The following is a 17,036-nucleotide window of genomic DNA, read 5'->3' as shown; positions in this document are numbered from 1 at the left end:
GCATCTCATGCCCTGTAGTGACTGGAACATGTGATTCACTAACCTTGCCCTATCAGACAGTATACAGCACTCCAACAGTTACTGGTCCCTGTTCCCGAAGGCATTAGTAGACATTAGCAAAGGGATGTTAAAGTGCTCTCCCGCCAATGTGTTTGTGCCAGCTAGTGTGTGGCAGTAAGACATCAGGATTCATGGGGGGGGGGGGGGGACCAAACAATTTCCATATTTAGAACATTTGATTTGTGCTTCAACACAGACACACCTACATCTCGTATTTCAGATGGTACAGTCCTTCTGCCTGTGTCTTCAGGACATGTGTCTGAAGGAAAACATTTTGATTAAATCTTCATTCAGTGACATGAAACTATGCTCAGAACTCTGTCACTCTGAGATTAGAATATCTGCCTTAACTAAGCCCAAGTGTAAATTATCTGTTACCTTAACTAAGCCCAACTGTAAATTATCTTATTGCCCGGACTCAAAGCAAAGACAAAAGGTAAAGCTTCTATTCTTCCCGATTAGAAAAAAATTATTAGTTTTTTCTCACACCTATGTGAGATAGAAGAACGGAGAGAACTTGTTTCCAGTATTTCCACAATAATCATTACAAGGCAAGAATCCTCACTCACAATCAAGTTCTAATGGCAATTATATTGCCATGAAAAAATGGAAGTACCCAACTCTTTACAATATCCCTCAAAAACCCTGTAATCAATATTAAAAAGGTAAAAAAAAACAACCTATATAATTTAAAATAATTTTTCGAGAAGTAAAATCAGTGTTCACAGATGAATGTTTAGTTTTATTTGTGATGGTGTACAATCTCTGTCAGTGTTCATGAAAGGCACCAGGCCTTTTCAGAGTTTCAGGTAGGCAGGCACAGAGTAGTTAAAGAGCAGGAAGTCCATCTTGTACAGATTGTACAGCTTCTGTTGATAGGCTGGGCTGATGTCCTTGAAGAAGCTGGCCGTCATATCACCTGTGGTGGGGATCCTTGCGGCCGGTTCGGGGAACGCCACCTCGCCGTCCACACCGGCCAGCTGCAGCACGTAGCGAGAGTCCTCCTCGAGGGTCTCGTACTTGCCCACAACGTCGTAGTGGATGAGGCAGGGGTGGCAGAGGGAGTGGACCCGCTCCCAGTGCTCGTTGAATGGCTCCTCGCGCAGCGTGCGTGGGTCGGCCAGGTAGCGCACGAACTCTGCGAAGGAGACGTCGTCGCCGTGGCGCAGCGCCTCGGGCCGGGCCCTGGGCCGGTGGCGGCGGACGATCAGAGTGCCGTAGCGCTTGTGGAAGGCGGTGTTGTAGCTGCGCGTGAACTTGTTGCGGTAGGCCGATACGAGCCGCTCGAAGGGCTCGCGCACGAACAGGAACTTCAGGTAGGTGCGCAAGCGTTGGTTGATCTCGGAAGTGGAGTACTCGGAGAGGCTGCGCAGGTTGCCCGGCACGTGGGCCTCGCTGGCGGGGATGAGCAGCGGGTCGCGCTGCTCGGAGGTGCCCGTCAGCACCATCAGGACACGCTTCCAGTTGGTGCAGGCCACTTTGGGCACGTAGCAGTAGAGCAGGCCGTGGCGGTCGTCCACAACCAGGTGCTTGAGGTCTTCAGGGATCAGGATGCGTCGTTTGTGAGTGTGGGAGTGACACACCTGCTCCAGTAGTTCACGCCTGGCCTGGTGCATCAGCTGAAGAGGAGAAAACTGCACCTGGGGGGGGGGGGGGGAGAGAGAGGGAGGGACTGTAATGGTTCTGTAATATTTGCATACTTAATGTAGTGAGTATATAACTCCAAAGTCTGTGTAAGAATGTCAAGACTACTGAGCAACTAGTGAGTTTTCATTTCAGCAGTTTTCTAAAACGCTGCCCAAGTTTACAGGTAAATGTCCCTAGTGTGATGCACTTCCAAATCTCAGCTGGAAATATTTAATGGCAACACTTTAGCCTTCACGTTGCTAATTACAGAATGCATAATTGTAGCCTTCTGTCATGGCTGACTTGTTGGCAAGGCTAAAATGAACAATGTATTTAAAGCACAGATTTCCTGGCTCTGTTGCAGCTCAGTCGACGGCCACAGAGCCCAGGACTGGGTAGTTTTCCATTGAGCCATCAACTCAGACATGTTTTCCCCCAAACTGGGAGAAGTTATTTACCCATCTGTCTTGTGCAGAGACACAAATGTGATAGTGTGGCCTTGTGTGGCTGTGCAGCTGGACGTGTGGCCGTGAGCTGAAGGTAAAATGGTTTAAGTGGAATGTGAATGAAAAGCAGTCAAAGTCATTTTCAGTTCAGGGCAAGATAGCCGACAAGGAAGAGTTAAAAACTAGCTAGCTTTACCGGTTGGCACATTTAACCCATAGAGTCATTTCATATCCTAGTGCTGATGCTTCGGTGTTGATTTAGTAAAGGCTGGGTGAAGTATGGCTCAGTGATCAAATAGATATGTGTGATGTGTGTTTAAGCAGGTGTCTTTCAAGGCTTGATAAAGGTAGCGTTTGTGCAGCAAGCCGTGTAACCGCAACGGGTTGTTGAGTAAGTGCTGAAACCTCAGCCATCAGGACTCCATCACGTGCTGTGTGGGAGGTTTGTATTAAAGCTCCTGTGTTGGACACACGGCAGCTGTGGAGGCCCGTGTTGGGTGTTGTGCTGGGGGCGCAGGACTCACAGGGTCAGTGGCGTTCAGGGTTTGCAGGGGGCTCCTCACAGACTTGCCAGGCATTATCAGCTGTCCACTGCTTAGATCAGACACTGCACAGAACACAGGAGAGGTCAGGTGACGAAAGCAAGCAGCAACGCTGCTTCTGAGAAACGCAAACTGGACCAGACGGTGGAGGAGGCCATAACTGAAATGGAAAACTGGAATACACAAGTCACCCTCATTATACAGCCAGAGCCCACAGAGCTTCAGCGGCTACAAACTGGAATTAGCTCTAATCCCTCGAAATCAAGAGGAATTTTGTCTTTCGTGGCACTACTACAGAATTCTCTCTGATTGTCTGTGTTGAGTTCAGTTCTCTTTGTCTCGCTATGGGTGTGTCTGCCTCACACACACCAAGTCCAAACGTGTGGTTGTTTAAGAGGGAGGAAATCCTCAATGCACCTTGAGGCAGGAGAGAACAACAAAGTGGAAACATCTATTAGTGCTCACAAACACAGCTAGATGGTTTATTGCAAAAACCAAAGTATTAGTATCTTTTTAGGAAGTGATTCTAACAAAGAAACTGGAACAAAGAAACAAATTCAAATGCGGCTGACAATGCCTGCCTTTTTCTCCTGCAAAATCTCACAATCAGCCACAATAGTTGGGACAAGGAACGAAACCAGTTTGGATCCAGCAGTTCTATTGCTTGAATTCGCTTGGGACCATCTGCAACACCCTACAATTCATCACAGCTAGCAGGACTACAGCTTGAAGTACTTTCATCTGTACCATAATCCAGTATCAACAATGCTCTCTTTTAGCTAATGAAGGTTCATAGGAAGCAGCTGGTGTGAAGGTTGAGGATCAGGTTTCATCCTAAAGAATCAACAGGGTTTTCACACAGGAAGAATCCATGAGTACAGGGGAGCTGCTGGCCTGTTTAAATACAGAGGTTACACAGTGACACCAGTTACAGTCGTACTCACTCAGAAACCCCCACCCACCCCCCCGACATACACTGCAACTTTCACAAATGTAATCATATAGATCTAGAACCTATGTAATAATACACCACTAGTGTACTGCAAAAAATAAAAACATTTATAGTCAGGACTGGCTGGATTCGCTAGGGATTTGTCACCCTCTTAAAACTGATATTTGCATTACATTTACTGCAATGGCTGTTGTAAGGTTGTTTGAATACGAGAGATGCTGTGTTGAAGTAGAACACGATAAGAAAAATTATCTAGAATAACATTAGTGATCAACTAGAATAACACCAATAAATGCAACAAAGAAAATAATACAGGAAAAATCAGGAATAATCCTTGAGACTTCTCATTATAGGACTGACAAGTGAATGACTAATGAGATCATGTTAATAATCGTTATTGTTCAGCATGTCAAACAGATGATTAAATATGTCAGATCATGTTGATAATTAAAAGCTGTAATTATGGTTAAAACACAAACCTGTAAAACATATCTTACAGGCTACAGGTGTTTTCATAAACTGAGATTAAGTCAAGGGTGAGTCCGTTTAGGCTAAATGAGGAAGTGAGGAGAGATTAGAGGACAGCAGCATCCACACTCACAGCGTGTACCTATGCTGCCCTAGGACAAGGGTCATCAGGGGTCACGCACATACTTAAGGTGAACTTAAGAGAACAACCCAATATTAAAACATTTTAGATTTTTAATGGTGTTTGTCTTGGGGAAATTCCTGCAGCAAATTATATACACACACACACACACACTACTTGCGGGCATGTGAGAACAAAGATCTGGTATAATGCAGCAGCACATGACAGGAAAAACATGTTACATTTGTATAATGACTAAAAGCTACGTGCTCATGTGGAGAAATTTCAAGGTCATTTTAAAGACCAGACCAGAAAACTTATTCCTAAATGTTTAGGAATACCAGGAATTTTCTGGTATGATTAGCAAGTATTACTCATACTTGTTAGAGATTTTGAAGTTATAAATTATCTTGCAAATAATGTGGCACATTTAATAAAGAGCTTCGGGAAACGATCAAGTGTGAGAGTCCAATTACGAGTTGTGAGGAGAATGTCAACATAAAAACTGAAGGGAGAAGAGATTTCTTTGGTTGCGTGTGTGTGTGTCTACGCCTCAGTGAGACTTGGCGCTAGGCAATGCGGGGCTGGCTGTGAGGAGTGAACTCACTCACACTCTCCATACGAGCGAGCGAGAGAAGGAGAGAGAGAGAGAGAGAGAGAGAGAGAGATCAGAGTCCTTCTACTAGGCCCACACCTCCAACATGCCACATCAACTTCTTCACCCTAAGATGCACAAACATCTGAAATCATTTGTAAATTATCATTAACTAGACTTTGCAGCACTAATACCACAGGATGATAAAAATATAACAAATTAAGTTTTTATCATGTCACATCAAGTGTTCATCCAGTCTGTGGTTTTAACATATGGGAACAGTGTCTGGTTTTAACATATGGGAACAGTGTCTCTATTGTAAACCAACACCTACCAGTTCTCACACAGCTTATCTGGGCAGATTTTTTTCCTTTTTGATTTGACAGTAGTACATTAAAATTGTACCAATATCATTCAGTCCTATCAAAAAAATTTTTAGCGAGAGACTGTGTCAATCTCTAAACATCAACTGGCAAGTGAATGAATTTCAAGTGAGAGAAAATAACTCTAAAGATTCTTGTTGGGGACTGTACAAAGTCACAGTGGAGTCACAGTATTAACATGGGCATTACAGCGCAAGTCCTACTCCAGCAGCAAAGCTTTTCACTGAAGGGTATCCTTGAAAAAGGCTTTTCACTGAAGGGTATCCTTGAAAAAGGCTTTTCACTTGGGTACGCCACAAAGTTTCACTGGTCTTTCGAACTTCGCTTGCAAAGGTAGCAGTGAGGTTGAAATAATCGCCATTTTGCCCCTTCTGACCACTGAGAAGGGCCTGGCACTGAAAATCATGCTTCTCTGGTCAGATGTCCTGTCATTTTGCTAACAGACTTGCATTACAGATCCCTTCAAGACATTACCAGAAGGCATGTTTTACTTACATATTGCGAGTACACAGTATGTACAATATGCAGGTTTGCCTACTTTGCATCGGGAAACACTGCAGCACAACTCTGGGCCTGAAGGCCACGGTATGTGCAGGACAATGCCTGTTGTGTCTGTACACGTGATGCGTAGTGGGGTGGGAGGGGTTGTGGGTAAACACATGCCCACTGCAGTGCGCTAAAACATATTACGTCTGATTCCCACCACCCAGGAACTCACCAATGCCACGACACTTCAGTCCACTAGGGGAGGGGGCGGAGAGATGAAGGTCCGCATGGAAGTGTCTTTTGCCCCTCCCTCTTTCCCCTTCTCTCTTTCTCTCTTTGCACTAGGCCCAAATAGTGTCAGCGCTATCTACAAATTCCCTGACCAAGCAGTATCCAGAGCTTGCTGCAAAGGAACAAACACACAGGACAAACCTATGTCTGTGAGGCTGAATAGCAGCACTGTGTGTGTGTGTGTGTGTGTTATTTCCTAAGTGGGGAAATTTTCCTCGAGCATTGGGCCTCAGCTTAAATAACACTACCCCTCTGCATCCAGACATACTGTTTTTATATCACGGGACGCTGGGTTTTAGGGTCTCTCTCATATTCACTCAGTTCCCATCAAATTCACTAAAGCCACACACTCACAGGGGGCATATTCTGGTTTCAGTTGCCCCAGACCCCAGGCTGCGACCTCCTCATGCCCATCCCCACTGTACCCCCCTCAGGCTCCCCCTCTCCGCCTGCCTGCATCTCTCCTGTCAGTGTGTAGAGGACAATGTGGGTCCCTGTGCCTGTTATGAAGGCTGTTCTATACCACGACCCACAGGAAGGGTCTCCTTGAAGCACTGCACCTAGATGGGGGCTCCACTTTACAGTACACTTTCCTAAGGTTTTAAAATGGTTTTTAGGTTTTAAAATGGCTTTTAGGTTTTAAAATGATGTTTAACTTCTTTAGGTAGTTGAACTGCTTTTAGCAATTACTTCCAGAACAGCATTGAAAGGAGCCACAAAAAATAGACTTTACTCTCTAGACATTTTTATATGCGTTTCTACTCTGCCATCCATCTATTGTGAATTTAAAAGTTAAATTTTTTTGCTAGATGTAACAATTTTACCTTCATCTACTTTTTAACCTTGTATATTATTGAGAAATGTCATGTGGTTAGCACAGTATATTACAAAGGCAGCGCATTGTCTGATGCGGTGGGCACTCTGGGATCGCGGTGCACACCGTGTCCCCCAGAGGAACTTCATTTCGATGCTGTAGTGGCAATGACAATAAAGCTGAATCTCATCTCATCACCACAACAGTGGTTCCTATTGTATATTACAACAAAGTGAAAGTGACTAAAAATGACATTTAAATACAGCTCATTATACGCAAGCACTCTGGAACTGGTCAGCAGGGATGTGGCGAGTTCTGACCTCCCGACTAGGGCGTACCTCATTACCACAGGGGAACCTCATTTAGTCCCACGTTTAAAACGTCAGGAGAAAGCAGCTCTAAGCGCTGAAGGCCTACACCAGACACATGGGAGCACGAGTGACACAGGGAAATGGTATTTACTAGGTGATTTGCCAGCAATCTTTGACACAGCAAAAGTTGAATCAGAGAAAGGTAATCACCTTACAAAGCAGTCGAGCAATCACAGAATTAACAAAAAATGTAGGGGGGGGGGGGGGGGGGGGCGGACTTCAGGGAGCTGAGTGAGGCTGGCAGACGCTGACCCAACACACAATATGTTCCGTGTTAATGACGTTCCAACATATGAGATGTTCAGAAAGCTCCAAAGAAACCATCGAATTTGAGTGGTGGCGTGTCTTACTGTGGAGAGAAAACGCCATGGATTCTGAATTCCTGCTATCGTAGGAACAGCCACAATATTCGCCTATTTCATCATCTTCAGTCATTGCACCATAATAGCCCATCACATGAGACAGTGTGCTGCCCAAGCATGGCTGATTCAGTCGCAGAATAACTTTTATATAAACAGGTATACAAGTGACATTTATTGTATTAGTTAACACAGTATTTAAAATTATTAGGCTCAGCTATCACAAAATAGTTCTGTGTCTAGACTGTTACCAAGCAACAACCATTTTCCTGCACACTTGCTTGCTACCTGGATGTATTTAAAATGGCCTACTACATACTACTACTACTACAGCCAAATATCCCAGAATGCTACCATAGCTATCTTCATGCTCAAGTGGGCAGAACCTTCACGTTGACATATCCAGTTTGTGTTATGCATGATACTATACTGCATACTACTATGATAACCAGTATGCAATATGTAGTAGTCAATTTCAAACTCGCCCTTTATGTAGCATGTTAGCGCATTACATTGCCTTAGAAGGATTGTTTATTTTGAATATTGTTAATAAATTATTTTATTATTGAGTGCTTTTGTTTGTCTCATATTGTCTTTGTTGCAGTTCTATAACACCTTAGCGCAGAGCCTCAAATGTACTTACATGTGATAAAAATGCTGAAACGCATGACTTCTTGTAGCCTTTTAGAGCAAAAGCACTCATGCGTGCACATTTAACAACAAGTAAATACCTCTCCTATGCTGGCCCACTGGGCAGTAAAAATAAAGTATCAATACAAACAAAAAAAGGAACCCTACTCATGTACTAGTAACATACTACTAAATACTACATGCTGCATACTACTCTCCATATTAGTTTGTCTCAGTTGCTTTGGTCCATTTGTCCAATAATCATGAAGGTTTCCACAACAGTAAGTGCATTTCTCAAAACAATACGTACAAACAGCACCACACAATGGATTACCAGCTGAAGTCTGTCACTTGTTCAAAATCCCTCATTCATGTCTCAAAAGTATTTATGTCAATGACCATGTCAGTGTCATCAGAATTACAAGCTCTTGTGTCAGTGATTACAAACATGACTTGACATTACAACTTGTAATATTATCAGGGTACTCGGTAAACATTTTCTGATTGGCTAAGGCTTTGAGGACAATGAATGAAAATGCATAAGGCTGCAAATATTTCAATAGTACAAATTTACACATTACTGTAAGCAGGAGAGTAATTGCAATAAACTGGACTGGATTCACATTCATGCCTTTTACAGTTTGTACAGTAAACTTTACTGTATTGGTAGACCGTGTAATTGCAAAACAGAAAAGAAAGACTGGCATAACACTCCAGAGCACAAAGGAAAAATAACTACTAAATTGGAATTGTAAACATTGTAAATAGGCAGAATTGTATAAGTAATGCTGTACGGAAAGTGCAATCATTCTACACCTTCCAACATGCCTGTATGTGGGGCCACGGATTCCCATCTACATCACAACAGGTGCTTTCTCATGCAACGCAGCGTGGAGAGAATCTTTAGGAATGTCTTATCTTGTGATTCTTATCTGCCTGCAGGTGTCTGCCATGACATCCTGGCAGTCAGCAATGTCATCTGTCTAGATATGTTGCCAGTTGAAGGTTTAAACTGTAAAATGCACCTCTGGCCTGTTATAGAGAACTGGATGACCATTGGTTGATCTAAAGCTTCACTGTGGAAGTTATGATTCACCTAATCATCAGTTCAGGAGAAATTGACCAAAAAATTCTAATAGATATGTATAAAAAATACTTTACAGGTTATGACAACTGGTTCAGCACTTCTGAGGTATTGACGTATGCAATGATGTAGTGTGGGGCAGGACTATAGTATAATATATTTGGATTGACATTACAAAAGTAATTGATAATGTAGTATGTACAGCAGACTGTTGTACAGAATCATTTACTTGATTCTTGGTATTTGTTCAAAATGAGTGAAAAGTTGATTTCCTGATGTGCACAAATGACTAGATCAGGGGTACTCAACTGGCGGACCGCGGTCCGGATCCGGACCCGAACGCAGTCCTGTCCGGACCCAATCTCATTCCTGATTAACTGGATACGGACCAAAAAAAATCGGAGCATTTATTTCAGTGCTATTGAAAAAACACTCCGTCACAAGTGTTATGTTTGCCACTCGCTCAACAACTTACGTTCGCCCCCCCCGCTCAACAACTTACGTTCGCCACCACCCCCCGGTTAAACAACTTACGTTCGCCACCCCCGCTGCACCGGACCTCAAGTCACAGGTATCTGCCAAAATTGGACCGCGGACAAATTTAGTTGAATACCCCTGGACTAGATGATATGGAGGTTGGACAAGAAATTTTGACAAATTCAGTTCTGATCTGCAAAATGCACCAAAGCAATCGAGAAGCTGTGATGATAATCACACTAGCAATAATTTCAGCTAAAATATTGCATTTTATGTGAAATCTATAATTTTGGCGAAAATGTATCTATACCAGTTTACGTCTATATGTTTTACGTTTATAATTGGATTGGCTGGCACTGTTCAGCAGTTCTTAGGTATGTCAGTGTGTTGTTGGTGGTGTTGTTAGAAGGAACCCTAGAAATAGCCATGTTGCATTGCGGGAGACAGTATACTATAAAAAATAGGTCTTCCTGCCAATACATTACATATTTTGCCTCGTCTCAGGGTCCATCTGGGTCTGGGTCTGGGCCTGGTCCCACCTAAGAAGGCGTCGAACACAATTTTATACTAATGTCTTGGCTGCACTGAGAGATCATCTGACATGTCACCAATAATGACAGACTTGTATCTTGCCCTCTCAAATCTGGTGCGGTTTCTCAGAGGAAACATGCATCTTTTAAGACTTCAGATCCCTCATGCAGGTTGGGTGAGGACAGTCCATGTGTGGTATTTCCTTCCTTCACTCCCCTTTAGGCGTTAAGGCCTTGGATCGAGCCCTGCTGCACTCCACCCACACAAATCTGCCCCCTCTTCACAGCTGGTGGGTCAATATGCTAACGAGAGGTTTGGCTCAGCATCTCAAGACATGGCACAGATCACAGCAGAAACTCGACCACAATCTATAGGATCCTCGGAACAACAGGTAGCCTGTGACTGCCCATCTACAACATGGAAGATGATGATGGATCAGGGGGAAGAAAGAAGGTATATCCATGACAGCTCACGAAACAACCACACACACCACCTCATGCTCCTTTTTCTGTAAAAAGTAGATAGCCGTTTTTGACCCAAAAGTGCACTTCTCTCTATCTCGGAGGCCACAAAGTACATCTCCAGACATCTCCCACCTCCGTGTGGTCTAACCCGAAGGACGTGTTTTTGTAGAGTTGCTCATTTGGGCTAGGAGAACTAAAGGAAGGCAACCCACATCACCCCGGCCACAGGCCCATCACGAGCTCTGAGCCGCGGCTCCCACGGCCCACACATCTGGCGGGGATACAGCCATACTGCATGGGTGGAGTAGCGGGTGGAGGGTTAGCATGAGCACTGGGTAAAGGCACCCACTGCTGGGCTCCTGCTGCCCCGCAATCTCCAGTCTGTCCCAGCACCACCTACTGCATCTGAGGGCCACCATGATAGGGATCTGACTCCAGGAGAGAGCGGAGAGACAGAGAAAGGCAGGATATCCAAACCAGCAGGAATACATGTCAGAAAGGGGAGAGTGAATCACTACTCAGCTCAGACCTCTCCCCTGTCCCACGGTGTAGTGCACCCACACGGACGTGGGAAGCAACAGTCCACCCTTACCATTTATCAACATCATCTCCTTTGTTATCTCATTTTGCTGGCCTATATAAATAGAGTGTTCAGTTGAATGACTATGGAAAATATCACTGTGTACGTGAAGACCAAAAGGCTTTTTGCCTAAGGCCTAATGAAACTTCATCTTACCATATACCGGCACACAGGAGCTCAAGGAACACACGTTTTGTGTGTCTCTCTGTGTTGCCTTGTATATTATTTGTTTCTGACAACAAGAGATAGGCTACAAGAAGAATAGAACAGAATCGTATAGAAGTTAAACCAAACTCACCTGGTTTCAAATTACTTTGAAAATAGAATAAGCCCATGATAAAGGACCCCAAACACATGGCAAGAACCATCCGATTGATTATTGGTTTTATCATTTCGGAACCTTTCGCTGATGAAAAACATACGTAATTCACGAGGAAAGGGGTGATGTTTCACCAACTCGATAGTTCACTGGGGTGATGTTCACTCGTGCTGTCCGTCATCGTGATGCAAGTCCATTTGTGCCCTTATGCCGGCTGAAAACCGAAACGTGGAAACGATGGAGCCGGAAAGCGACTGATATTAATTCGCAGCGATCAGCTGTTCGCTTACAGGAACACGGAAAAAAACGGTTCCAGCGTGGAGTCGAGTGCCCTTACAAGACGCTCTTATATCAGGACAGAGAAATGTCTTATTCTTATTCGTTTATTAGCCAAAACAGCCCTGTGTGAAGCGCTTTCTTCTTGTGTTTGTTCAGATGTTTAACCCCTCTGTGTCCGAGGAGAAAGGGTAGTTGGTTTAAGTTCAACTCTGGCGCCCCCTTGCGGTGGTGAGCCGCAGCAGGGTCGCTACAGCAGGCAGGCTCAGAAAGGCCTACACTCAGATTTGGTGTGGTGTCGTGTCGCTGTTTACGGTTGTAAGTCCCACAAGAGGAAAAGCAATAAAGAAAAAGAGGTAGCGATGGGATAGTGTGATAGGAATTTATATAAATAAAGCACAGAAGAAAATAGCAGTTCGTTTTTGCAATTTGAGCGTAGATTTTACGTTAGGCTTATTGTTTACATGCTGTGTCTGTGCTCATAACTTTCCTCCTCCAGAGAAGATTAGGTCACGTATTCACCCAGGTCCTGTGGCCTCCTCCCTTCCCTTTAGTCTGTTCCAGAACAAATTAGCCCCCCCCCCCCCCCTCTCTCTCTCTCTCTCTCTCTCAACAGAACGGCCTAAGTCCCAACCACATTTGCATTAACTATTTGTTGGGCTTCTCATGTATGGATACCTGGATATGGAACTTGGAGCGTCTGTGAGAACAAGTTTCTTTTCTGAGAATTTATTTATACTTTGCTGCCATCTAGTGATAACAGACACGCACAAGAAGTCGAGGTAGATCGTGTGAACTTTTTGATTGGAACCAGTACACCAAAAAAAAACTAGACTTGCATTTCCTGAAAGAAATACTATAGGGCTTGAAATGGTGTCCCCTAGAGTGTAATGTGTGTAGAGTTTAGTGTATTGTGTATAGGGTGTATTGTGTGTATGAGAACACTCCTTAGGTATGTATGTGTCAGTGTGGCGTGTGTGAGAGATGTATGTATACATGTGTGTATGGAGTGTGTATGAGAGGTGTGTGTGTGTGTGTGTTTTTGTGTGGAGTGTGTTTGAGAGAGATGTGTATGTGTGTGTGTCTGGTGTGGAGTGGATATTCGAGACATGTATGTGTGTGGAGTGTGTGTCTGTGGTATATATGCAGTGTTGCCAACTTTTCAAGATCAATTGGAGTGAGATTTGAAACTGGTGGCGTGTGTAAATTGTTGAGGGGGGGGGGGGGCGTAAGTTGTTGATGGGGGGGGGGGGGGTGTTTGTAGCGAACGTAAAATTGTTACCGGGGGGTGTAAAATGGACACAAATTATATCGCAGAAGTATGTGGGATAACAATAATAAATAATAATAATAAATATATAATAAATAAAAGATCATGCATTTCATAGTGTCACAGGGTGCTAATAGTCCTTTGAGCGTTAGTGGCTTGAGAGATATGTTTTGTCAGCATACTAATTGTAGTTAATTTTATATGTATTAATTAGTCTGGCTAATAATATGGTTGTTGTATGTCCGATTCTAAAACCATTAATATGAAATTGCATTAACAATACCTTTCCCTGAATTGAAGAAGCTTAGCCCAACCCTTGAAATAAACCCAGACCATGATCCAACCTCCACCAAACTTACTGTTGGCACTATGTGTTCACGAATTCTCCTGGCATTTGTGAAACCCACTTTAGACTACCAGAACCATGAAGCACTCCAGAAAACATGATTCGTTACTCCAGAATATCTACTGAGTCCAGCAGCATCATTTTCATCACTTCAGCAGATGCTTGGCACTATGCACAATGATCTTAGGTTTGTTTGCAGCTGCTTGGCCATGAAATCCACTGGCTGATGTTGCTTCCAGAAGCCATTAGGAGGTCTATCGTGAGTACTGAAACAAAGGTCAGGAGATATTTAAACGCCACTTGTTTCATCACTCTGTGGTTTCACCTTATGATTTCTTTTCTATCACTTCTAGATGGGCTTCTTTCATAATAGCATTTCACGAGTAAAACAGATGACCAGGGCAGATCTAGTTGGGGCAAAGGTGGTATTTATGACAGTGTCAAGTCGCTCAGCCCTTCAGCTCCACCCACTCTACTGCCATTGTTTGGGTATGGAGATGGCAGTGTGAAGAGTGTGGAGCGTGAGGGGGAGGCAGCTGAACCATCAAGACCAAGTGACGAACCTGAAGAGCTGCTGGAAGATGTGAACGCAGCACTACAGATGATCACTACTCTGATCACCACTGAAACCAACCAGCTAATATATGCCACAGCAACAGTGATGGTGGAGATGCTACAAGATGGACGTCATCAAGGGAGCAGCATCCTCCATGAAGAAGGTGGGTGGAGGCCAAGATAAGTGTGACATGGAAAGAAGTTGGCAAACTATCAGAAATGCAGAAAGGCATGATGAAGGTTGAGAGGTGACAGACACGAGTCCTTGGAGACTGCTGAGCAAGGATGAACAGCGCTTCACAAGTAGAATAAACAGAATGTTCTCCCACAAGCCATTCAAAGTGTGGCAGGGTAACAGTATAAGAGCAGATCTCACCCTGAAGGCCCCCTGGAAAAGGGCAGTTCCTTCTAACTACCAGCAGATAACGTGCCTTTTTATACCTAACAGGGATGCCCCTATGAGGCATCATAGCAGGGAAGACAAGTAGGCATAAGGCTTAATACACGAGCGGGCCCAGGAATACATTGACAAAACACCAGAGGAGCCATGCACCAGAAACCGGTGAAAAAAACTGTATAACGTCGACACTACTCTTAGAGCCTTTATCAAAAACTCAGTGGGGCTATGGAAGATAACGCTAGGCCATCTTCAGACCATGAAATGTGGGATTCACCAGAGAAATGTCCTGTCCTCACCGCTGTCCTGTTTAGGCCTGAACCCCCACAGTGAATTTGTCTCCAAGAGTGACTAAAGATACCAGCTGAATGGAGCAGCCATCTCCTCTACATGGACGACATCAAGCTGAATGCCAGACGTGAACAAGACATCAACTCACCGATCCAACTCAACATCAGAATGTCATGCAGACTGGATGAGTATGGTCGCATGGTTACAAGGAGAGGGAAGAAAATGATGGGTTCATGTTACCAGAAGGTAACACAGCAGATGTCCCACAGTCAAATGGGAATCATGAAGAAGCCACAAGTTAAACAGCTACAGCCAAATACCTACAAAGAGTGAGACAGGTCCAGACAGGTCCGCTGAATGTGAAGAACAAGATCTGGGCTATTAATATTCACGCTCTCCCTGTCAATCAGATACCCTACTGCCATAATAACCGCCCTAAGTAGGATATAGAAGCCACTGACATTAAGACAAGGAAACTCCTCACAATGCATGGAGGGTTTCATCACAAATCTAGCACTCCGATACTGATTGGAGCACTATGGACTGTGACCCCCAAACTGGGAGAATGGCTCCAGCAGATCCCAGGAACAACATCCAAGATCTCCATCCATAAGTGGCAAGAGGACAGAAGCTGGGGCAAGACAAGGAGCAGGACCAGGACGGGAATGAGATCTGGGTTTGGAAGAGGAGAAGAATAGAACAAGAGACTCAGACTGTTTAACACAAACCCTCCCACTCTGATGGATCCTCGCCTGTGTCTTACAGAATTTGGGGTAATAAATTGATTCTGGGCTGATCCTGTGATCCTTGCCAAAGGCCACAGTAAGGGCACATAGAGGGCGCTCATGAGCACAGAAGAAAGAGAAAAGGGACACACCATAGCCTCACGGTCCTCACATGCATGCACATTGGCAAACCTATGTTTGCTCAGCAGGAGCACCCCTGAGAGAGTGCTTCTCTCTCCCTGAGAGAGTGCTTCTCATGGCAGGAGGGACTACATCTTTACGCCTATTACACCCACCCAGCCAGTTCTGGGTAGTTCAGTCTGGGCTTCTAAAATTTTTTGTGGTCGATTGTACCTTAAAGCAGCACTAAAATCTTAAAAACATTATAGACTTGTCACCTGCAAATGTGTTTTTATTTGTTAGAATCCTTTTGTAATACGGGAGAATTCACTTTGTAAATAACATTTCAGTGCTTTTTTATAGTGATTTTATTAGTAGCCTACTCTAAAGACAAACTAAATCTTCAAGCAGAAATAAATACAGAAACACATTTCTTAACATTTCAGAAACTACTGAAACACAACAACAGGTGGCGATAAAGGACTAGTAATGTTGGGCTAATGGAATAACAGAAACAGAATTCTTTGAACCAAGTCAAACCCCGTGAAAAAGGAAGTTCTGTTCTATTGTACTGGGGGAATATTGGGACACTTCCCCGTATGTTACACCACATCGCCTTGCAATTCAATCTGCACGTCATCATGAAGTTTCTCAAACTTCAAAAGTAATCTTACACGTTCCGATTTAGTCCATTTTCCGTAAATGAATTGACTATTTTGATGCTTATAGCCTAAATAACTAAATGCTCAGTTTAAAGACATTTGTGTCACCACTATCATACTTTCAGTGAACAATTATTTTCATGGAACGTAGCAGGAGTGTAATAGATGATTATCATTTTTGCATTAGTACCATGTAATAACATAAAAAAAACATCACTGTTATGACAATCTTGTTCTTGCAATGTCTAATAAATGAGTCTAGAATATAAGGGTAATTACAGTTGCACCATTACAGATGACATTACAGGCTACTGGGAAACCAAACTCATGATGACTACTATGCGCTGACTACTGCTGTGATGATGATGATGTAGTGGTGACAGGAAAGGTGACTTTATCTACTCATTTATAATTAACAGTACTAACTCACTAACAAACCCGTGAACTCAAGCAAACCCGTGTGCTGCAGTAAGGAGTCCAAGTTCAGGTCAGAGCTGATTAGATATGTAAGCCACATAACCGGCTCTTGCATGACGTTCATCTGTGTTGCTTTTTTGCACATATTGTCTTATTTCAGATTGTCTGTAGCAGAATGTATTCTTGGAGCTCTTAGACCTCCAATTTGTAAAGTTAAAATGCAAAAATGTATCTCCCTTCCTTAGGAAATATTAGGAATGCTTTTACAAAACCACTTTAGAAGCAGTTTTAGCTTAGAATCAATTCCTGATAAAATCTGGAAAGAAAATGAGCAAAACACACACAAGGAGATGAAGTTCAAGCCTGGACCTAAAACGG

At 43.7% G+C, this 17,036-nt stretch overlaps 1 protein-coding gene across 1 annotated transcript; it reads right to left on the bottom strand.

Moving 5' to 3' along the window:
• Positions 1-781: 781 nt before the first annotated feature.
• Positions 782-12,062, bottom strand: LOC143521355 (carbohydrate sulfotransferase 11-like). Its single transcript, XM_077014139.1, has 3 exons — positions 11,579-12,062; positions 2,657-2,739; positions 782-1,700 (listed from the first exon to the last, which is right to left on the bottom strand). The coding sequence occupies exons 1-3, from the start codon at positions 11,670-11,672 to the stop codon at positions 858-860; spliced, it is 1,020 nt and encodes a 339-aa protein (XP_076870254.1). The 5' UTR covers positions 11,673-12,062; the 3' UTR covers positions 782-857.
• Between the last annotated feature and the right edge of the window lie 4,974 nt (positions 12,063-17,036).

Source organism: Brachyhypopomus gauderio, chromosome 8 (genome assembly GCF_052324685.1).
Source record: "Brachyhypopomus gauderio isolate BG-103 chromosome 8, BGAUD_0.2, whole genome shotgun sequence".
NCBI classification, from domain to species: Eukaryota; Metazoa; Chordata; class Actinopteri; order Gymnotiformes; family Hypopomidae; genus Brachyhypopomus; species Brachyhypopomus gauderio.
Note: the sequence above shows the minus strand (reverse complement) of the source record. Positions and strands in the feature narration are given on the sequence as shown.

Bases quoted from the DNA above. Each gene is read 5' to 3' on its own strand.
- LOC143521355 (XM_077014139.1), bottom strand. From the start codon at position 11,672: ATGATAAAACCAATAATCAATCGGATGGTTCTTGCCATGTGTTTGGGG. The intron at 2,740-11,578 runs GTGAGTTTGGTT...TGTTCTGTGCAG, and splicing joins TCAAAGTAATTTGAAACCAG to TGTCTGATCTAAGCAGTGGA. The intron at 1,701-2,656 runs GTGAGTCCTGCG...CCCCCCCCCCAG, and splicing joins CCCTGAACGCCACTGACCCT to GTGCAGTTTTCTCCTCTTCA.